The 23,834-nt window shown below is 39.8% G+C and overlaps 1 protein-coding gene across 1 annotated transcript; it reads right to left on the bottom strand.

Annotated features, from left to right (window-relative positions):
* Window positions 1-42: 42 nt before the first annotated feature.
* On the bottom strand, window positions 43-22,722 carry sacm1la (SAC1 like phosphatidylinositide phosphatase a). The gene is made up of 20 exons (XM_067611713.1): window positions 22,610-22,722; window positions 14,853-14,950; window positions 14,475-14,549; window positions 14,261-14,388; window positions 11,406-11,555; window positions 11,193-11,252; window positions 11,037-11,070; window positions 10,829-10,930; window positions 9,866-9,951; window positions 9,619-9,705; window positions 9,469-9,537; window positions 9,313-9,392; window positions 9,007-9,105; window positions 8,363-8,501; window positions 7,164-7,233; window positions 6,979-7,051; window positions 6,768-6,861; window positions 5,295-5,387; window positions 5,151-5,208; window positions 43-4,830 (listed from the first exon to the last, which is right to left on the bottom strand). Exons 1-20 carry the CDS (start codon window positions 22,636-22,638, stop codon window positions 4,694-4,696), a joined length of 1,761 nt encoding a protein of 586 aa, XP_067467814.1. The 5' UTR covers window positions 22,639-22,722; the 3' UTR covers window positions 43-4,693.
* Window positions 22,723-23,834: the final 1,112 nt, after the last annotated feature.

Raw genomic sequence — 23,834 nt, forward strand, 5'->3', positions numbered from 1 at the left:
AAGAGGGAAACAAACTCCCAAAGAGGAACGGTGCCATAATAGTAATATGTGTGTGTTCACTGGAGTTTATTGACAATTACAGAAACCACTGGAGGAAGTCTGGTTCTGGAAGGAGAGCGCTGAAGACTGCTGAGGAGAAACACAAGATCATTTACATGTTCCACCACAAACTATATAAATGACTCTGGCTTCATACCACTGTTAGGACTTGTAGAATGTTGTTTATAGCTTTAAAATGATACATTTATACCTATACAATCCCAATGTTCCTAATATATGACACTACAGGGGAACCTACAGACATAAAAACACCAACATCAGCTGTACTGGATGAGGTGTTAACATCATTTGCAAGACACCTTTTCAAACCATTAACACATGCATTTCTGTTGGAAATGTCCTCCACTAGGCTTTGTTGTTGTTCGAAACAGGGCCGTACACAGGATTTTAGAAATACTGAGGTCGTGATTTTAAGGCCCCCCTCTAATGTCCAACTCCCCCAAGAAATGTAGAGCTGACACTTAAAAATGGTTTCTTCCTTATTTTTAATGATTTGGATTTTTCATATTTCATTTCCTATAAGATTTGAATAGTAGAATTCCCCCCCCCCCAAAAAAAATGCAAAAGCATGACCTCTGTGTCATCACTGGAAGCAACGACCCTGCTTCCAAATGTATGTAGTGTTGTAAAGCACAGTAAAGTTTGCAAGTCATGTTATACCTCACACATCTCATTCTACACCTTACTTGAGCAGGTTTTTATGTCACAGTAACATGTCATTGGCTTCATTATTGATTAACGTTTACAAGCAAAACAAATGCTAAAACTGTAGTATAGATATAATGATCACACCCAAAAATAAACCAAAGTATACTGTATGACTGTGGAACCTTCAGGCTATTTTAAACCTGCAGCTTCACCAACATGATGGAAAGGAAACATCTGATCTTTCATCCTGTTTCATAACATAAAGATAGAGTACAATTTCCGAACATACTTCAAATAAGGTGCTGCTGACTGACTGTCACTGCTTATCCAGATAAAACCATCACTTCCACCCACAAATTATATTACATCTGTAAATACAAATATCCTTTTTAAAATGTACAGGCATTACAAGGACATGTTCATGAGACAGATTTCACCTACACTATACAAAGTTAAACATGAGCATGAAAAAGTCATTCTTGATGTTATGAATAGTAATTTGACAAAAATGAAAGTCTTATTTCAAGCTCCTCTTGCTAGCAACGTCATGACAACGGAGCAAACAACTCAATTTGCTAATAAAGACCATGAGATGCAGTTGAAAACTCTTGAAAAAGCAAATATGTTTTTTTTTTTTTTACATGTGGGCACAATACTGCACAAACAAGATATTATTTAATAACTTGTTTGCAAGTTAGCACAACATATGCCAAGTAATCTTGTTAGCACAAGTCATTGTATTAAATAGCTTATGCAAAGGCAGATAATATCTTATGTGCATAAGATATATAATATATTGCTTGTAAAGGTTAGTACAAGATTCTATCATGCACATAAGATATCTTGTTCGCACAAGTTCTTGTTTGCACAAAATAACTTGTTCACACATATTTAATTTTGTTTTTTAAGTTTGTTTTTGTTCACAAGTTATATTGTGCACACAATATATAATTTAATATCTTGTTCCCAAAAGTTACCTTGTTCGCACAAGTTTTAACCTCATATCTTGCTCACAAAAATGATCTTGTTTGCACTAGTTATTCTTGTTCGCATAAGAAGGATCTTGTTCATAGAAGTTTTCTTTAATAACTTGTTTGCACAAATTATACTTGTGTGCATAAGGTATCATCTAATGTCTTCTTCCTTGTTATACAAAGTTACATAGTTTAAACAGAAGTTCATCAAAGATTCAAGATTTTCTTCAAAGAGCTAGCATGATCAGAGTACATTTAGATAAATGTTTCACTAAATTAACAAGAGTTTAAACCTCATTTAATCACTCACTCACTGGCTTGTGCTACTTGTTGGTATGACCTGATACATGAGATTATGTTTGCTAAAACACCACTGAAAACTAACACCACACAACCTGAATGTCGCTGAATGAGAAATCATACACAGTACAAGAAGGCATAGTGAGTGATTCCCCTAAAAGAAACATCTGAAATCAGCATCAGAGGAAGGTTTCAATGCCCAACCAGATCTTAAATAATCATATGAAAGGTTCAAATGTCCATGCCCTCTCCACTGAGGGCAGGCGTGTAAGGCAGTGATCCAAGAGTGGACTCGTTCTCTTCTAGACTGGAGCAACTTTATCCCAAAACCTCTGAGGAAACCCGACTGAAAGCATTAATGAACAGGTGCATGGTGGACTACAGAATTCCAGAGCCTCTGTGGTTGCTAAGTTTTCAGGTCAAAAATCCCAATTTAATGAAACCATTATTTTGAGATCTCATATATTTTCAATATGGACACATTTTTTGTGCTTCTATAGATTTTTAAGTCTGCAAAAAGAAGATGCTGACTGAATTACCTTGTAGATAATAGTCCTGACCACAAAAATGTGAAAAATCACGACTGATGAATGGCCATAAAAATAATAACAATCTTGGATAAGATGGATGTAGCTGTATAGGTTGTTGTAAGTCAACTGGAATTGGTGTATTTCTTATATCATTGTGAAATAACTGCTGCTGCAGCTTTTGTGTTGACTGAAAATTCGTCACTTGCCACTGATAGGTTAGGGCAAAAACAAAACTAACAGCCAACATGAACACCATGAAGAAGAACAAAAACACAACTCAACAAATTTTACACTCAGTAGTTGTTTTAAATTGTTATCTCAGAATAAAAAAGGCATTCAACTAAATAAGTAAACCATTCATTAATGTTGTTCTCAGGCTAATGCAATATTGTAATTAAAGCTTTAACCAGGGATGAATGGTTTAAAAACTTTAATGTGAACAGATTCAATTGGCATCTAAAGAAAATGAAAATTAACTGATAGTCACAAGAAAACAGTGACGAATCAGAAGCTATGATAGTGGTTGCTAAGCTGTTAACTTCCCATTTTCAGGATGACCAAAGAAATGCATTACTTACAACAACCTGTGGAGCTGCATCAATCTCTTTCACACTCGTAGCCATTTTTGTGGCCATTTTTCGGTCACTATTTTTTATAAATGTATCTAGGTAGCTAGCTATGCAGGAGGAATTCCATTCTTAATCCTGCCTACAAAGCTCTGATTGGCCAATTGTTTCTAAAACCATTGAAAACATTGTAAATGAACACCACACCAGACCTCTCTGAATCACCGAACGCAGAGATGTGGGTGATGGTAGCAACCACAGACCCACAATGCAAATGGACACATCATTAATTATGCAGGCAGATAATTTCATGGTTCTCCAAAGTGCAAAAACAAGATGGTGAAGAAAGCACTAAGCCCACTGCTACAACAGAATCATCATGCATACTTTCCCAAGTTAGATTAATAGGAAGACATATTATTCACTCCTACTCTACCTCCACCTGTTACATACAGATTAGCCAAATATTTATACTTCATACACAAGTTTGTAAGGCCTGGTACATTCAAAATCAACATGTACATTATGTAGAGTGCGCTCCATTAATCAATTAGACACAACATACAGTATATGTTTCAACATGTGCATGTTTAAGTGCCACATCATTGACTGAGACTGTTTAGGGTTAACTGACATTAATCATCTGTTTGGGATGAATACAATTACACTAAGTATCTTTAAAGCTGCACTAATCAATATCTTTATATTAACAACGGATCACATGACTATGTGTAATGTGAAAAGCGTCACTCATAGTGACTAACGAATAGAGAATTATCACCCAACTCTGAAACACTACGGGTCTTTTTAGCCCATTATAGGTCATTGTTTTGGTTTTACAGCCCACAGATCTGCTCTCATCAACTTTGTTTCCAGCAGCAGCAGGCAGCTATGTTCAGTGACAAAACTCCGATTAACCCACTGAAACTAACTGCTCAGCACCAAACAGCACACAGACACAGTTAGTGACCAGCTGGTGAAGAAAGTGAAACATTTAGTAGCTAAAAAAACAGATATTTTCCTCAGGCATTGGTGGAGACCAAAATGAAAACATGAATGGGATGATAGTGTTGCTCTTTGTCTGCTGAATGTGTTTGCTAGCATGTTCTTCATATCAGCTTTATATGGTGACAATGTCAGATATGTTCTTGCTGCCCCCAAGTAGCCGATAAAATTAATTAATGCAGCTTTAACTATAAGTTGTGTAATGAAGCACAACAGAAAGATACTTTCGTAATAAGAATGATTAACAAATAAGAAAATGAGCACTAGCGTAAGTGTATAAAAATTACAATTGTTGTGGAAACTGAAAACGCTGAAACGGTTGACTTAAGCGGCATCACAGAACCTCTGTATAACTAACAACCTAACACCAACAACAACGACAACGCAAAGATACAGTATGAGGAATGTGGGAAATAAAATGTAACCCTTGTGAAGGAGTGTGTGCAGATGAAACATGTTGCAGACGAATGCATGAAAAACTGAAGCCTTGAGGGCAGTACGGAGGCAGAAGATCAGTCTAGAGTCCAGACCTGGAGAAGAAGAGGGTGAAGATGATGAGGTATATGAGCCTGCTGGGCCCAGCTGCTCCTCACACACACATACACCATACTCAGTCCATCTTCTCCTTGTGAACCAGTTTGGGGGCGTCCACAAAGTCTTGGCCATTAAACAGGATGATAGTGGCTGTAATTGCACTAGCAGCCCCCCAGAACATCACGTAAGCCAGAGTCTCCGTCCAAGTGTCACCTGGAGGACGACAAACAAGAGTCACTTTGAGGCATAATATACGCACACATGAAGGCTTCTCTATCTATTTTGGAGCACTGGTTATGTGTAGGCATTATAGAAAATGTTAGATGATCACAATGTTAAGTTATATTTATGTGTAAAATCCCAAATGAGATATTCTGGGGTCAGCCCTAACCCAGTTTTGACATTTAGAGCCAGAAGAATGAAGAAAGATATGAGGGAAGATATGATGGCCAAAGTTAGAAAAATAAGACTCGCTTTGTAAAAAAAAAACAAAGATGACATGAGTGCAGATCGATCAGTAAGGAAGAACTTACCAGCCATGAGAAGACATACAATGCACATGGAAAATGCCACCAGCATAATGATAGGCAGCTGCAAAAAGAAGAGATTTAAATGATTACTTTGACAGTCACATTCACTGCTGCTGCTGGGAACAGAGAGAACACTGACATACTGACCGTGAGGAACTTCCAGTCCTTCTGCACTCGAAGAGGAGTGGGTCCATCCGACTCATCGACAGCAAAGTTACCCAGAAACAGGTCAATGGAATCCTAAAACACACAAAACCATACTGACACATGGGGTCGGTACCACAAAGCAAGTTTAACTTAGTCTGGCTCTCTTTGGGTTACCTGCTTCACTGAGCCTAACATTTGTGATCCTGAAAAACCAGTATACTTTATGTTTTCCTATCCTATCCAGCTATGACCTGGATATTTATTACAAGTTCGTTATTACAATTAACATCATTAGAACCATGAGTGGAGCACTTAATATGAAATGAGATTCAGTTATAGCGGCAGCAAAAAGTGACCAGGTTAACAAGGTTCAAAGTTAGCCAGCTTCATGATACTGGAAAACATGAATTAAACCCAAAGATAGCTGGCTAACCCACTAATACTGGCTTTGTGAGATACATGAAATGTATGCTCTTCTTAGGTTTGAAGCATTCTCCACTCAAGTACGCAAACACACACGCTTCGAGCTACGCAAGATTGATTTCACGTGTTGTTGTGTTCTGGAGTGTGTCACCTGAAAAGCTATACGGTATCTTTTATGTTTTCTTTTTAATTTCTTCAGTGTAGTCAGCACAAAAGTACAAATTCCACTACAGATGCCATGTCTGTTTACTACTGTGGTCATTGAAACATTATCTTTAACTAGCTACATCGCCTCCCAGACAACTGAAATTGATCGCCTCCACCTGCACATAAGAGTGCACATTGAGTATGTTCACCAAGGTCGTATTTTTGTGTCGGCCGGGCCATTTGTGTAGTTGCGTGGGGCATGTTTCAGGCCTTAATCTCCAAAAGACTATGATGGAACTTGAACACTTTACCACAATCTTAGTAAATTGATGCGACTTGATCATTTTATCACAATCTAATTAAAAATATTCTGTTATAGAGAAATGTGTAGTTATTAAACCAGGTGATACCTTGTTCTCTTCGCTGCCAAATCCAAGAAAGCTTTGTGATGTTTAAGGCATCTTTAGACATGTGATCATGTAACTTAATTGCATGTCAAACTGTGCGAGATGGGTCTTATATCTTCTGTGTATGTGCAATATCAATTTTAGGCAGATTGGGTCATAGCAGCAGTCACATTGTGAGACTTTGGTCCTACATCTCTGACACTATATTTTTGAATTTTGCAGCAGGCTGCCGATGGTCTCCAAAGCTCCAAACTGGTCATTGGTGAACTTTGTTTTGCACTGATGACTACAGATTTCTCCATGTTTCTCTCCCAATTGTAAACTTTCATCTCAGACAGCCCAAAATCACACAGTGTGAAGAGGCCTTTGGTCTATTGCAGAGATGTCTAAGCAGTCTGTGATAGAGCTATGATGTTGAAGCAATGTATTTTTTAGCACTGTACCCATTCCTTCAATGATGATATAGCTACAACAAATCATGATATAGACATCATACTTGTCTGAAGCCATCAGAGAAGTTGTTTTTGTAGTAGCGGATCATGGAGTTCCAGCCATCCATCAGCAGCCCCAACCGGGTCCTCTTCCCTGTCCTGAAGGAGGAGACAGGAATGTTAATGAAACAGCAGCCATGATAATAATAATTACAATAATAAGACTGCAGGGGAACACATTAGTTGACTGATGTGTGGTGTGAGGTGTTACTGTACCTTGTGAAGTCTGTTTTCAAGGCTCCCGTTCCTGCGTACTGCACAGCGCATGCATTGGCATTGTCAGCCCATGCTGGTTAGAGAGCACACACACACAAAAGAGTGAGGACAAGCTCAGAGGCTACAGTTACTGCAGCTACTAATCACACAACACATGCTAACAGTCAAGCATAGAAGAACATTACCATTCTTGTAGATCTTTTCAAAGTCAGCCTGCTCTTCGATCCGCTGGCCCACATTCAGAACCCCCATTCTCTGTGGACACACAGGGAGAAATACACCACTCAGTACAATTTAAGCTTCTCAATGTGAGCACAATGTGGAAATCCATCTTTGGGTACTTCCCATAGAAAGGTTTAGTGAAGCTTTATTGGGGAAGATAACCTGACGTACATTTGCCAAACCAACAGCTAACTTGATAGCAAAGCATACATTTTAGCCTGAGGGAGGCACTAGAGGACAGGAGTGTCCTCATGGAGTGTGTAAAATAAAAAAGATTAATCCTCTGAGGAACATGTGCTTAGTCACTTTCAAGGTTCCTGAGCAATGAAAATCCAGTCATTTATTTTCAAGATAACATTCACAGACTCCAAGTCCCAATATATATCCATCCATCCATCCATCCATCCCCGACCACACACACACACACACACACACACACACACACACACACACACACACACACACACACACACAGGGCTGTGAAATCAGTGTCAATCAGTCAAGTGTTTGAGACTCTCTGCTTGACTTTTTCGGCCCTTTAAGCAGACTTATCATAAATCCCATACTCTTCAGACTTCGTTGAAGTGACTATAATCAATATTTTTGACAATGTATCTGATGACAGTGTGTAATGTGTTGTGCATGGCTCATAGTGATGAACTTATAGCTTTATAGCTAACTTTATAGCGAGTTTCAGCTCATTGTTTAGCTGTCCCGCTGCAACTTAAATGTTTTGGTTCACTCTCATAGCGTCTTTTTCGGCCGTAGCAGGCAGCTGTTTTCAGAGAAGAAGCTCTAAAAAGCCGCTATTTACTACCTGCTCAGCACCAAATGGCAAACAGACACAGTTAGTTGTAGACTAGCTGGTGAACATAGTGGAGCATTTAGCAGCTAGAGAGCCAGATCTTGTTGCTCTGTAACTGCTAGATGTGAAAATAAGCAACTGTTTGCTAACAAGTTCAACATATCAACTTAAAGGTGATGATGTTACTCCGGACCAAAGTGTTGAATGAATGAGTAATGGGCTGAATGAGTATACCACTCTCAAGACTTCTACTTGTAGGGCAAAAAATTAGCAAACCTTTGGAAAACAACGTGTTTTCTGCAACATGCCTGTTGAAGAGGCCATTTGGTTCAGCCGCTGTCCGTCTCATGTGTTTACCTGGAGCTGAGACTGTAGGGAACGTCGGGCCAACAGGCTCTGGATGACGTTGGTCCTGTCCAGGCAGTCCATGCAGTTACTGCGGAAGACTCCTCTCTGCTGGGCCACCGTCTTTCCCTCAGAGTTCAACATGAAGTAACTGCACACACAGAGAACAGGTTTGCTTTCTCCTTCATTAGGCCTAGACCGGGGACTTCCCATGATGCACTGAGCTCCTCTCTCCCTCTCCATCTCTATGCACTCATGTCCCATTAATGCATATTACTAACTTGGCATGTTCCCCGTAGTTTTGTGCTTTCTCGTCTTGCAGGTATCTATGGATCTGTGGTTGCCAACCACCTGCTGCCCGCATGGTCCTGCTTGACACCCACTGCCACTTATATTATTATTAGTCATATTTCTATTATTATTATTGTTATTGTTGTTCATCTGTCTCCCTCTCACTCTCTCTCTCTCCCCTCTCCCCCTCCTTCTTTCTCTCTCAACTCAACCGGTCAAGGCAGATGGTTGCCCACCTAGAGCCCAATTCTGCTCGAGGTTTCTTCCCATTAAAAGAGGAGTTTTTCCTTGCCTTGCCTTGCCTTGACTTGACTTCATGGTATACAACTAGATATCAGCCTCAGAACAGCTGCTGGTGAAGTTACCAGTATTCATCCTGCGTCTCAGCAACATCATCCACCAAGATCTGAAGACGATCCCATCTCATGTGGCTGCACTCTTTGTGGAAGTCGAAGGCTATGTAGCTAAGGATAGAAGAGACAATGTCCTATTAGTCTGATCAGGCAGAAATGTCCAGATCAACTTTTTTTTTTAACCTCAAAACTCATGTGTGGTCTCCTCTTTCAGATTCTGTTTTCATTTAGGGAGCATCGTTATATAGACAGTAGAGAGAGATTATTAAAATGTCTATGTTCACAACACAGTGAAGGTGGATACTGAGTGACACTTACTTGAGCATGCCATTGTTCATACCAGACACCATCTTGGAAAAGGCCTGTTCCAGTGGCTTTTCTGAGCCTTTCTGATTCACCTGAAAAAAAGAATACACACATTGGCCTAGATAGGCTTTGCTTCTATTTAATAAATAATGGAAAAAGGAAGCTTACCAAGTTCAGAATGGTTTGCTTCCCATAGATGAGGAGCTGAGAGTCAAAATGCCTCTGGAAACCATCCATCTATACATTGGGACAAGTGGTTAGCATCATAGCTATCACTATTAAAACAAGCACAGAGAAACTGAAAGGGCCTGCTCTTACGTGATTGGTGGTTTTGCTGATGATGGGTTTGGGTTTGTATTTGAGGTTGGGCCTCTGACTCCAGTAAAAAGGCATGGAGCCTCGTGTCTGTGGGACCAAAAACAACCTTGGAATGTCATTTCTGAAATCTTGCACCTCTCAAACTTAAATACATCTTAAGTAATTGCACAGAGAGGTGTAGAACAAACCAGGTATACATTTAAGCCTCAAACAGTCTTTAACAGTATGCCATAGCCCTCATACTTGCCTGCACAAACGAAGCCTTTGCTCCCTCATACAAAACGATCTGCTCAGTCTCCACAAAGTTAGCGGCGTGGCCTTCAGAGTCGATGCCTGTGGGGCAAAGAGCACGGCAGCAAACATCCATGATCACTTGCGACAGCTGCTTCCTCAGTGAAAACACCAAAACACTGCAGCCAACATTAAAACATAGCTAGAGCTGCCAACTGACAGTGATTTCATTATTCATAAATCTGTAGATTATTTTTTAACATTCTGAGAAATAGTCCAAAACCCAAAGACAGAAGAGTTAATATTGAACATTTTCGTTTGATCCATATACTTAAACAAATACTATTGTTGATTCGTTTTCAGTCAATCGACTAATCAATTAATCAACTAATTGTTTCAGCACTTAACATAGTTCATAAGTCTCATCTTACAAATCCCTGAGTCTTAACAAAACAAACCCAGTGACAACGCTCCAACATGGACCCAACTTAAAACTTACATTGCCAAGATGGTGATTGGGTTGCATTGTTGGTAATGTAGGCGCCAGGTTTGACAGGGAAGAAAAATATATGCACTAAAAAAAGATGGTATCTCCATTCATCCATCTCCATCACATTCTAGTAGTGCAATGCTAAATCTGTGGAGTACTCTTAAGAATGAGCCTACAGTCCCTACACTATTGAATCTTGACCTGATCTGGACCAAAGGTACCAAAGACATTTGCGTTTGGTTCCTCTGCTTTTCTCACTCCTTCTCTGTTAGCAGTGAGGTAGTAAATATAAGCAGTGTTTTTAAATCTAAACTCAAAAGGTTACATCAAAAGTTACGTATAGAGATACAGCATACTGTTTGTTAGAGGTAGAGACGTCGTTTTTGACTCACACACTATTACAGAAAATAAAATGATGACTGTCTGTGAAGCCTGCTTGGTGCAGTTGGAAAAGAGACTGCTCCAGGGTCCTCCTTCAGGAGCTTTTACCTCTGACATAGTATCTGACGCCAGCCCGGAAACAGCTTCTCCTGGATATGAGGATCCATTCAAAGATCTTCCCATTTATACGGCATGGCTTCATGACAATGACTGGATAGGTGGGTCAAGGAAAGGATTTCCTCAAGAGTTTGTCCAAAGCATAAGAGTGAGATTTATCATATTGTATCTTTAGTTAAACTTTCAGTGAAAAGGATACAGCCGTGGACAACAGGTAGCGCAAACTTATGAAGCTATGGGGAAACCCAGACAGTTAATGTAAGATGAATAGAATAAGTACAAAAATATTCACTTTCATGACTGATACTTAAAAAGAAGCAAGATGCTTCAACAGTGGACAGTCATATATGTTTACCTCTGGCTGTGCAGCCAGTTCTCTCAGGAGATTTCCATTCCACACAAACCTCTGATCTGCCTGAAAACAACAAGCAATATGATTCACTCATCAACAGGTTATCCATCAGTTAAAGATACAAAAGCATGTGGCAACACCTATGTACTTATCATTTAGAGCAAAGTTTTGATGAGTGAGCCCACATAGAAATGCTTCATTAAACAATAAAATCACCCTCTCCAGCAGGGTCATCTCCTGGAAGTCGGGGCTGGTGTTGGCCAGTCGCTGCAGTGTGTGTGTCAGGTCGTAGTCAGTGCAGAAGTAGAAGCCGTCTGTAGTCAGCACATTGTTAATCATGGACAGGAAGGTCTTGTTCTCTTGAGACTAGAGAAGGGCAGAAAAGAACGCAAAAGTCATGACAATGCACTTTACAGAGCGCTGGGAAGTGCACACATATATGCTGTACTGATACTGTATGTGTTAAGGACACACAGATCCAACTTTTCCCCTCAAATTCTGATGCGAAAATGGCAAAAAATATGAGTGAATACATTTTTGCATGTAAAAATATTTAAATTTGCAGAAAACTAACCAAGACTGAGATAAAAATTTACATTTCTTTGTGCCCTACTTCTTTTTCACTCTTCTGGTCAGTAGTGGAGTCTCCCAGCTCCAGCAGCAATGATGATATTTAGTTTTTCATGCTTCTTAACAGAAGAAAAATTTGGGTTTAACCGATCTTGGTGAGTCGACAGGAGGATGGTGACTTTCGCTGACAGGCAGTGTGTTTGAGGTAGGATCATAACAATTTTATATATTTTATATTTTTCTATAATTTTGGGGACATTTTAAGATATTAGATAGTGACAGCAGAGACATGACTGCCCACATTCAAACAGGGACACAGCAGTTCATGGTTGACATCTTAGTTGCCATGTATTCATTTATTTTTACAGGGACACTAAAACTTTGTTGTATATGAGTGAAAACAAGCTGAGAAATTATAAAAAAAAAACGTCCTCGATCTGTTTTTGGCGTCTTCTGTTTAAAATCAAAGACTAATCGTTTCAAAAATGACTGGGAATTCTAAGAAGTAAATCTGCTATTGTTACTTTTGTAAAAATACAAGCCTTTCTAGAATGAAAAAGTGTAGCAACAGTAACTAAGAGGGGTCTGGGCTTTGTGAGTATTACATCATGGATAGCTTGTGTTGCTGAGGGCTTAGCGTAGCCTTCCACCATTCCATTCAGTCTTATGAGGAGGAGAGCAGCAGGGTTACAGCGGTGCCTGTTGTATCAGAATGAGTTGCATGCTTTCTGAGCTTTGTGCATCTCTGCTGGGCTAATAGGATCTGGCTGCTAAGCCAGTTAGCACAGAGAGTGAAGCCTGACGTTACACCTCCATTCTTCTTGTTGACTGATTCCATCTGCTTTCTTACATTCCTCTCTCTTGATCAGCTCTTTGTCTTCCTGTTTTGCCAGTGACTCTACTTAGACTAGTTTGTGTTTGCTGCTAGGTTACAAAACAAAAAATACAAAAAGTACTGCTTCTTGATAAAAGCCACACGCGCTAGTCTAATTGACTCAACAGGCCATTGTTTCCATGCTATTTCTACACTGCATAAACAGCGTTTTACCATGATCCATACAGTTTCCAGCCGAGGCTGCTCTTTCAATTAGTGTAACAAGAACAGAGGCAGCAGCAGATTAATAATGCACTGTCTGCTTCACTGAAATTAGATATTGTGATTCCAAAGAATCATCTTGAAACTTGAGGTCTCACTCAGAGTCACTGGATGCCAGTCACAGACACATACAAGTTGTCTGAATTTCCAAACCACTCAACAGAATGGAGTGTGACAGTCTTATCTATTAGACTGTAGCAGTAAACTGATAGTATGACCGATCCACCAACACATACTGTAGGCCTCATGACTGCTGAGCTGCTCCAAATTACAAAGTTACAACTTTTTTTACTCTTTGAGAGACTTGGAAGGTTTTGTTATCATAGTTCATTTTCATACATCTGAACTTGAACTCGGTTACTAAGTGTAACTTACACAGGCCAACTGATCCAGTCTATCCTCTGTGCTGCCCATTTATAGTCCAGTCGACCCAGTTCAACAGACCTTTGTTACACAGCAGATATTTTAACTCATCATAGCAGAAAGAACACAGGTGGAAGTGATGACATTAATGATTACTCTGTTTTATTCAAGTGTACAAAAGGAAGCCATACTGGTGAACCATCATGCATCACACCAGGGTTATAAATTTGGAAAAACTAAACTAAACAGCCATCATTTATGTTATTTATTGCACCTGTGCTTTTCCTGCTTTGACAAGTCAAAATGGGTCTGTCCCAACAGTTTGTTTGGTTGAGCCTAATTATTTATCCAAACAAATCACCTGAGCTCAATAGTACCATGTACAGTGATGTGTACAGGATGTCCTTGTTAATCAAGCGTGTCCCAGTGAGCTCTGATAAATCTCCATATTCCTGTAGTCTTAATAGGTACTTGGCACTGTGGCATTCATTGGAAAAATGTCACACAAGTAGACACTTGACTATTTGCAGATACTGTAGTGTGGGTATTGGGATGGACCCAATGTCTGCTGTGAACAAGGTCTATATCAGCAGTGACCCTCACAAATAGTTAGCACAACCTCACTGTGGACACAAAATAAATCTAGCTGTCACCATGGCAACCTGCTACAGGGCAAAAATACAGCGAGGTCCCTGAAAAAAACTTTACAATATAGATATGTGACATTGATAATTGTTACTTTCATTTGGGCAAGCAAAGCAGGGAGAAACAACTGGTTCACCAATCAAAAGCTGACTACAATCAATCAAATCAATGTCTTTGGAAATCCTCCCTGTAATACATTCATCAGATGATACTGACTTTCTTCTGTATTCATTAATAATTTACTGTTAATTAAAATGAACAACATTTTGAAAATACTCTTTCTCACAGGGGTAGCCAGACTCAGATGAAAAGGTCAATACTAATATAGAACCGTGTGTCTAGTACAGACACAGGTATAGGAGGTGTTTAGCCTAGCTTAGCATATAGACTTGCTGACCTGGATCTCAGACAGATGTAGCACGGTCTTCTTATAAGAGATTATATCGAAATCCACAGCCTTCCACACAGCATGGCCCAAGAGGCTGCCCACGTTCCTCTTCCTGGTGATGACGATCAGGTACATCCCTGTGTGCGGCGAGAGGTCCAGTCAGAGCTGGTGTATGTTATACTGTACAGGCTACAACACAGTGTGCCATCACTGTACTACCTACCTGCTACTAGACGGATGGTTCCCATGATGCCACAGATAGGCCTGGTGACTGCTGAGGGAGGAACATCTTTTTTCCCTGTGGAAACAAAACACCACAATGATAGTTTTTTTTTAAATTCACAATTCAAGCTGGATTCTCTACTTCCTGCTGTGTGCTTCAACTGAAATGTCAAACTCCCACATAAAGTCCGACTGAAATTACATGACATCACATGTCACGGGCAGACAGAGTGTTGTTAGCAGTGGTATTGAAAAGTAAGAAACACGGCAGCATCTAAGGACTCAAAGGTAGTAAGAGCACAGGATTGCATATACATTTGTCTCAACCATTAGCTTAATCTTTGTAGTGTCAAAGGTGCAAACTTTATAAGGTTTCTACCTGCAAGGGTCATCTCATTCGAGACCCTGTCGATTGCCAGGACAGCATCAGCCCCCTCATCACAGGCCTCGATGAAGAACTTCTCTGGGGTTGTGTGCCTGCGAGAGAACGAGGGAGACGTCACTCTGACTGCTTTGCAACAAAAAGTTTTACCATTTGCAAACTGTTGAGTGTGTGGATAACAATAGAATATGGAGAATATTGGATGGGATAATATTATATCAGATAGGATATTGCTGGATACTGAATAGGTATTCTAAACTCTCAAATAGTGGCCTGGCCTTTATCCACCTCAACTGCAGAGAGAATGAGGCCTGGACGTGAAACAGATTTAATTTTTATTGTCCCTTTTTTATATATTTGATCATATTTTAATAAGGACCCCCCTTGTTTTCTGATGTGCTCCCTGTTTTCTCAACAGTTCCTCCATGTTTACATGTTGTCTTGCTAAATTAAGTATAATTTCCACAGCGCTGAAAATAAATTCTCTTTTTAACACAATATCTCCTGTTGCCTCCGCTTCGCAGTTTTTAATAACTTTACGGTGTATAGAAACAAAAAGAGGGACTTTGTCACTAAAAAGACTGTAATGTTGAAAGATATCTACTTGATTTGACTCCTTTGAAACACTGAGGCTTCATATTAGCTTCAGATACACTTTTAAATATATTTTTGCACAGAAGAAGGACTCTGGATTTTGGCCCCCCATCACTTACATTGTAAGTACATTATCAATCTTTTAATGGTCAGTATGAACAGGAGGAACGATTATGACAAGAAAAAACGGTATCAGGTCAGGTGCCCATGGTTCATTTGAGCACCTGACTATTGTTTTAAGACAAACTTGAAAAATTGTGAACCCGTCCTTTAAAAAGAAAAGGTCAGGTAATAATAAGGGCGCTCCAATCAGGATTCCCCATGCTCGGAAGCATGGATGTGTTCCTCCAGAGGGGAGCACACCTTGCAGCACACCTTGCAAATGTATCGTCTTTTCCAGTCACTTGGTACCACTGCCAGACCGGTGAAGCCATTTTACTGGTGCATAGAGAAATTGTCTTGCATGTTTTGCGTCATCTCATCGGCTCTTCTGATCGACCTTTATAGAGACCATCGATCAAACTATTTAGAACGAATATGGGCAGATAATGATCGGTGGCCGAACGTTTGGAGGACCCATTGGTGAGAGTAAAGGTCGTCTTTATCAGTGACATTTGTTCATGCTGGCCACACGCCTAACTGTTATGAGCACCATCAAGTTTATCATAAAGAGCTCGTTCCTGACAGCACCTGTTTTCAAACTGACTTAAAGCTCCAAGTTGAGACATGTTTAATCTGGATGCTTCTCGAAACACACTACACCCAGAACACAAGGCACAATGACACTCCCAGAAGCCTCCTCTGTGATCAGCACACAGCCTCACACTCAAAGCTACCAGACCTGTTAACACTTCAATCACTGTGAGAAAGACAGAAACTGATGGGACTGAAGAGGATCAAAATACAGTGCAACCACTTGATGTTTCAAAGTGAAGAGGCAACGTAAGCACAGAGACCACTGTTTAACCCCTGCATCATATTCTTGCTTGTGTTCAAACAGGAGGGATCCTCACAGAGTGAACTGGTAGCATGATGTTTTCCATCAAGTAAAGTATTTTGGAACATTCAGGTGCAGCCTGAATCCCTGCTGGCTCTGGATGTGCAGCTCTATAGCTGATTGCAACCTCAATCATCCACAATCATCTTAGCCTACGAAACACTGAAATTTGACATTCCTGTAGGTACATCAACAGCAAAAACAGCCGCTGTATAATTCCAGCATGGACCTTGTTTCATGTTATCCTCTTACTCTCTCTCCACGTTTCCTGTCCTTTGTCTACTATCAAACTATTGAACAAAGTAGTATAACTAACAGTTATTTTCATTATTGATTAATCTGTCGATTATTTTCTTGATTAATCTATTAGTTGTTTATTGAAAATTGTGAAAATGTTGAACACTGTTTCCCAAAGCCCAAGATGACATCCACAAAAGTCTTGTTTTGTCCCAACCAGCAGACAACCCAAAGATATTCAGTTTACTATCATAGAAGACTAAAGGAACCAGGAAATATTCACATTTGAGAGGCTGGAATCACAGATTTTTTCCATTTTATTTTTAAAAAAAAAGAAAAAAGATTCAAAACGACAAATGGATTACTCGACTAATCATTGAAACTTTAGAATAAAAGGTAAAATGTAAAAGAAATGTAATTAAAAAGCAAGCACTGAAATGAGCAAAAAGGAAACAAGGTCAATTGAAAGAAACTGCTTATTATCAAAAGTCAGGCTGATATAACAGCAGCTTTCCTTCATTCAATATGTTAAATGGACCAGACATCATAGCAGCAGCTTGAGTAACACACAGCTTTAAATCCCTGCAGCAGAAAAATGTGACCTCCTGTTTAGCCGCAGTGACGTTTGGTGCTCTGGGTGATGTAGTGAAACACTCAGCTGCTGTTGCAACACAGCCACACAGACACACTATTGTTGTTCACAATCTAGACCACACTAAAACTGCCTGTGCTACACCAACACAATGTAGCATTACTGAGCATGCTAACTGTTAAAGGGCCACACTAAAGTTTTTGCATGTTTTAGCCCATTTACTAAAAACCCTTTACTTTACTTTAAATTTTCCAAAGCATGCTGAAGTGTTTCAGATTTTTGTTTTTTTCCTACATTTCAAGAAACCATTGGTTTTCATTTATCTCTGTATAACGTCAAAATCAACTTGCAGAGACCTGAAACTTGCTTGAATTCATCACAGTGTGGCAGTGCAGGGTGATTTAAAAACTTAAAAAGCAATGTATCATCATGCAGTAATAAGTTTGAAAATAAGAAAATTAGACATGTTGTTCATTGTAATGAACAAAGCTTCAAGGCTTCTCAAAATTATTAACACACCATGGATCAATGACTGCCTGGAATGTTAGGAAAACATATTCATAAGTCACAGTAGTAAGGTAAGGTAGTAATGTAAACACCCTATGGGCTCACAATTTACAGTGCTGCTTGAAAGTTTGTGAACCCTTTAGAATTTGCTCTATTTCTGCATAAATATGACCTAAAACATGATAAGATTTCCATTTAAGTCCTAAAACTAGATAAAGAGACATCAGTTAAACAAATGAGACAAATGAGAAATGTTCGTTTATTGAGGAAAATGATCCAATGTTACATATTTGTGCGTGGCAAAAGTATGTGAACCTCTAGGATTATCTACACATTTGAAGGGGAAATTAGAGTCGGGTGTTTCAATCAATGGGATGACAATCAAGTGTGAGTCTGGGAGGTCCTGCCTTATTGAAAGAAGAGAAATCTGGGTCTTCACTATCAAAGTCTATGCTTCACAACACAGGTTTGTGGAAGTGTGTCATGGCTCGGACAAAGGATATTTCTGAGGACCTTAGAGTTGCTGATGCTCACTACGGGTTACAAAACCATTTCTGAAGAGTTTGGACTCCACCAGTCAATCGTCAGGCAGATCGATTTTGAAGACATACAACACCATTGTTACCCTTCCCAGGAGTGGTCGAACAACAAAAAAATCACACCAAGAGCAGGCATGTGATACACCAGGAGGCCACAGGGAACGCCAGGGTAACGTCTAGGAAACTAGGGCCGTATTCAGACCAAATCCGGCGGTGTGGCCTTCAGCCACAGGGTCAAGTGGAGGTGTGGGGGGGTTGTGGGTGTGTTTATTTGTGCTCTAGAACGTAACCTCTGTGAAACAGCATTGGTGCTCTCAGCTCTCTCTCTTTTTCTCTCGTCTTTTTTTTAAACTGAGTCGAGAAGCTGACAGCAAAGTTTAATTTTACTTTTAACGTTATAATATAAACAGAAATGTCCTCCCCTCCACCTAGTAACGTCTTTGTCTTCCCTTAGCCTTCAGCCGCAGAGACGTCGGGTTGCGTTTCTCCAAAAGTTGACTCTGGCTCAACTTTCCGGCTGCAGTCCGGTGTGGCGCCGCAGCGGCCAAAGCAGCCGCAGACAAAACGCACTACCCCCATTCAAATGAATGGGAGGACTAGTGTTTTCGCCGTACCGCCTGATTTGGTCTGAATTCAGCCTAAAGGCCTCTCATGCAGTGGCTACAGTCAATGTTGATGAGTCCACTATCAGGAGAACATTGAACATCAATGGTGTGCATGGCAGAGTTGCAAGGAAAAAAGACACTATTCTCCGAAAAAGAACATTGCTGCCGTCTATGGTTTGTTCAAGACCACGTGGATAAGCCAGAAGGCAATTGGAAAAATGTTCTGTGGATGGATGAGACCAAAAATGAACTTTTTGGCTTGAATGAGAAGTGTTATGTTTGGCAATGAGCAAACACTGCATTCCAGCATAAGAACTTTAACCCATCTGTGAAACATGGTGGTGGTAGTATCATGGTTTGGGCTGCTTTGCTGCCTCTGGACCAGGACAGCTTGCAATCATTGATGGAGCTTTGAGTTCTGAGTTGTACCAGCACATTCTACAGGAAAATGTCAAGGTATCTGTCTGTGAACTGAAGCTCAACAGAAAGTAGGTCATGCAGTAAGACAACGACACTAAACGCAAAAGTCGTTCTACCAAAGAATGGTTAAAGCAGAAGAAAGATAATGTCAAAGTCAAAGTCCTGACCTTAATCCAATAGAAATGCTGTGGAAGGACCTGAAGCATGTAGTTCATGCGAAGAAGCCCATCAGCATTCCTGAGTTGAGAATGTTCTGTAAGGAGGAATGGGCAAAAATTCCTCCAAGCTGATGTGCAGTTCTGATAAACAGGTACTGGAAATGTTTGGTTGAAGTTATTACTGCAAAAGGGGGTCACACCAGTTACTGCAAGCATGGGTTCACATATTTTTTTGATCATTTGCCTCAATAAATAAATTAAAAAGTTGGGGTTTTTTTGTCTCATTTGTTTAATTGGGTTCACTTTATCTAGTTTTAGGACTTGTGTAAACATCTGATCATGTTTTAGGTCATATTTATGCAGAAATACAGAATATTCTAAAGGGTTCACAAACTTTCAAGCAGCACTGTAAATCTGTGGGGTCACAGGATCTAATAAGACAGTACATAAATTATATGGATTTTTCTGACTGGATGTATGGATAGCTCATAGACGGCTTAGCCAAGGTAGCCTGGTTACCCTGATAGACTGTAAAAAATATGGACGTAGCCACTATGACGTCACTCACTGGTTTCTGAAGAGTGGTTTTGAGCCTCAAAGTGGGCGGCTCCGGCCGTCGCCATCATGGCAGTGCCTGACTCCGCCTAACTCCTGGCTAAATCAAAATGGGCAAAGAGGTGGAGCTGAGGCGGGCCGAATGAAGCCTGGTTGCTGAAACAAGCCACTTAGCAGCTAGCAACCTGTCACTCAAAGCGGCTGTGTTCTTAATTATGCATAACTTTACAGCTTAATAAAATTTAAACGGGTGAGTTATAAAAAACAAATCATCATCTGTACAGTTTTCATGAAAGGGGAAATTAGCAATAGAGACCAAAACCGTTAAACTGTGAACATGTTTATTTCTGCTGTAAAGTTGGGCATTTTAACATGGGGGTCTATGGGGATTGACTCCCTTTTGGAGCCTCAAGTAGCCATTTGAGGAACTGCAGTTTTTGGCTTCATTTTTAAGCCCCAGAGGTTGCTGCTTGGTTACCCTGCGGTGTCACTGTGGTCAGAATGACAAAACAAGAGACCCATAACACTGACTGAGTGCAACGCTATGATTACAATATGCATATCTCCATAGTGAAACAATCCTGTGTCTCCTCGTCCCCCTCCCCTCTCTGTGATGGTCAGCTTTGAGTGAAGCTGGTTGGAACAGCTATAAACACATTTGATTTCTGATGTGGTTGGGCAACAGGTAGTAAGAACCAGTTCTGAGAGAGAAAAATAAAGTTAAAAAGTATTACAGTAAAAGTAATGGTTTGGTCCCTCTGACTGATATATTATTCTATATGACATCATTAGATTATTAATACTGAAGCATCAGTATGTAAGTAGCATGTTACTGTTGTAGCTGCTGAAGGTGGAGCAAGTTTTACTACTTTATATAGAGTTAGACCATAATTTAGCATAAAGTAGCTGTCAGCAGGTGTCCTTGCAGAAACAGAACAGTTGTTTTCCTTTTCCACTGTGGCAAAACTAAACTGTTTCAGTAATGGAGCTGGGGCAGAAGTTCAGTCAGGAAGACTATCTTTGGATCTTTGTAGTTATACTTCTCATACCATCATGCCTTTCACATTTCTCATGCATGCTCACTCAATTTCCTTTGCTGTCATTATCACAGGCTGTCAATTGAGCATCAGCGGTTCACATCAGCTGATCACATCTATTGGCTACACACCTCCATTGTCAGCCTATCATCTTGTGGCTGTCTTTTTAAATATGTTTTTCTCCCTCTCTGCCTTTAGTGCTTTCATGCTGCTGTTATGCTCACCCCACCACGTCCCCATTACTGCCAGTCTCTCGTTTGCAGATTCATCACTTCATCAACCTCATCAGTCTTATCAGTCTCAGCCACCACCACCAATGTCTCGACTCCATGGGATTTAATTGGCTGCTCCTCAGGACTGATGTCCCTCTATTACACAATGTCCCTGTAGAGTCTAAGCGCCAAAGACTTTTGACAAGACTAATTATCAATATAATCTGTACAATAAACAATTATCTTTGCTTCATTCACTTGTCTCTCCTGATTGAAATAGTTGTTAGCCAATCAGTCACTGTAGGATGTTTACATTTTTTAAAACAAAAAAGACTAAAAACCCCCCCCCCCCCCATTTTATTTCGGACGTAACGGTCTAAATGTCAAAGCATCTCCACTATGCCAAGAGTGCATTCAAATGGAGAAATACAAAACCCCTTTAATTTAAAGTCATGTTGAGGCTCAGAAATAAATGATTGTAAATACCAGAATCAGCCTTACAAAACTCCGCATGTTCACATTTATATAAAAGGAGCAGCGCTTCCTGTACAATCTCAGTTTAAATGTCTAGAGTGACTGAGTAGCACTCTCCATCCTCACAAACTCACGGTCAAAACACTGACGGTCCACCGCCACAGGACAGGTGGGGGGAAGGACTGGTTGAACTGGGTAGTTAGCACTTTGAATGAGGCGGAGTGTATGAACAAGGGTGTGCCTATAAGAGTACAGGGCGCTGCCAACTTTCAATAAAAGTTATGGAGGGCTATAGCTAACGTTAAAATACACCACGTCAGTGTTGGGTTGAATGAGGTTCATTAATTATCATAAGAGTAAAATAAACACCTTACGTTTGATTGAAATTTGTGTCATAAAACAGATGTCATATTCTTAACCCTGAATGGAGCTGACGATAGTTTTTTTCTAGCATGATATAATTGACGACAAACCAATAAACTATTAACCCTCTGCTGCTAGCTAACTCACTGCCTCCATGTTAGCACTGAACGACTGAACTCCTCATTAGTGCTTTTGGTGAGGAGAGACATTAGGCATTAGGCAGCCTTACACACCGTGTACATGTCTACATAATGATGCAACCAAGATATATTCTTCATAATGAATGAGTGTGGAGTGAAACTTGACTGGTTCCTGCTCCTCCAGCCGCTGTGTCATCTATCTGAACGCTGCTTCTCAACCCCAGCTCCCGCTTTTACCTCAGCCTTAAACTCTGCCTCATGTTTGGACTTGGAAATAAGAAGAGGGGTTTTTTAAAACCGATTAACTATATTATATGTACTTACAAATTGTATCTCTCGTAGGCGGTCGCCATCTTCGCTCCGTCTACCTGACCTCAGTGACGGCAGCAGAGAGTCTGTGGGTGTTGCCAGATACAAGTTACAGAACCGGTTTAAAAGCAGTAGTGCTTATAATGCAGCTTTTCCTTCCAACCTGGCACCCATGAAAGGGGTGACGCATGACGCCGAGTGTCATATGTTGTTCAGTCCGATGGTTCAATCACAATACAGTGCTCCTGTATCTGTTTGGATAAATCTGTACATTGGTATAGACTGGTAAAAACATGGCAATTACCCAGGATTTTTTAAAATTCAAATAAGGTGTGAGCGGTGTCTCTGATGATATCGCACAGGTGTTATTCAGTTAATTCAGTTATTGTAAAATACTTTGCTCCTTCTGTCACCACACAGATGAAACGACAACTCATCTTTTTTGGGGACTATACCTTTAGTCAGACTTTTTGGTACGACCTTAATAAAAAAAAAAATCTTAAACAGAAAAGTAGATACTCAACTCAAACTCAAAATTGAATTTACTTATTTATTGGCTGATGAAATATCTCTCAATAAAATGTAATCTTATTTCTTTATTAGCAAAACTTCATATACACGCCAGCAAATTTGCGAAACAGAAACCCGACGTTACTGTCTTCATGTTCTACTGAAATCCTACACACTAAAATACTGCACAAACTCTAAAGCTGTGATATCTAGAGCCTTGTGTAATTAATTGAATTTGTAATCGATTTAATTGAATGTTGTTTATTTTTGTTTTGTGTTTTTATGTCTCTATTGATGTGCACTGCCTCGAGCAAAGATTGCCTTATTGCTGTTATTGGTGATCCTGATGTAAATTCCTTTGTGTAAATAAAGTTTAAATTTAAAAAAAGTAATTAACAATGGTTCAATCATCGCATGTACGCCACCTAGTGTTTGCTTGTGGTATAATAATTCAAATATTGATTATTAGTTGTCGTTTCTGCAAAATTATAACGGTAAACGTCTTGATTAGTTTTGAAGACTATATTATTAGGTTTATCCTGATTCAGAGTTGAGAGTTTGATACTATCCGGTAAGATGTGTCTTATGATACACAAAAATGCACAAACTATACTGTTCAAATGTTTAAACTCTATCAGGGTATGTCAACAGGCACAGTGAAGACACTTTTTATTTAAATTAAATTAAAATTAAATTTTAATTTCAAACTATTCACTAGTAACAGTCAAAA

This window comes from Thunnus thynnus, chromosome 15 (assembly GCF_963924715.1).
Source record: "Thunnus thynnus chromosome 15, fThuThy2.1, whole genome shotgun sequence".
NCBI classification, from domain to species: domain Eukaryota; kingdom Metazoa; phylum Chordata; class Actinopteri; order Scombriformes; family Scombridae; genus Thunnus; species Thunnus thynnus.

Coding starts and splice junctions, on each gene's coding strand:
- sacm1la (XM_067611713.1), bottom strand. CDS start 22,638: ATGGCGACCGCCTACGAGAGATACAATTT. Junction 14,951..22,609: donor GCCTACGAGAGATACAATTT/GTAAGTACATAT, acceptor GTTCTCTCGCAG/GCACACAACCCCAGAGAAGT. Junction 7,052..7,163: donor TGAAAAGATCTACAAGAATG/GTAATGTTCTTC, acceptor CTCTCTAACCAG/CATGGGCTGACAATGCCAAT.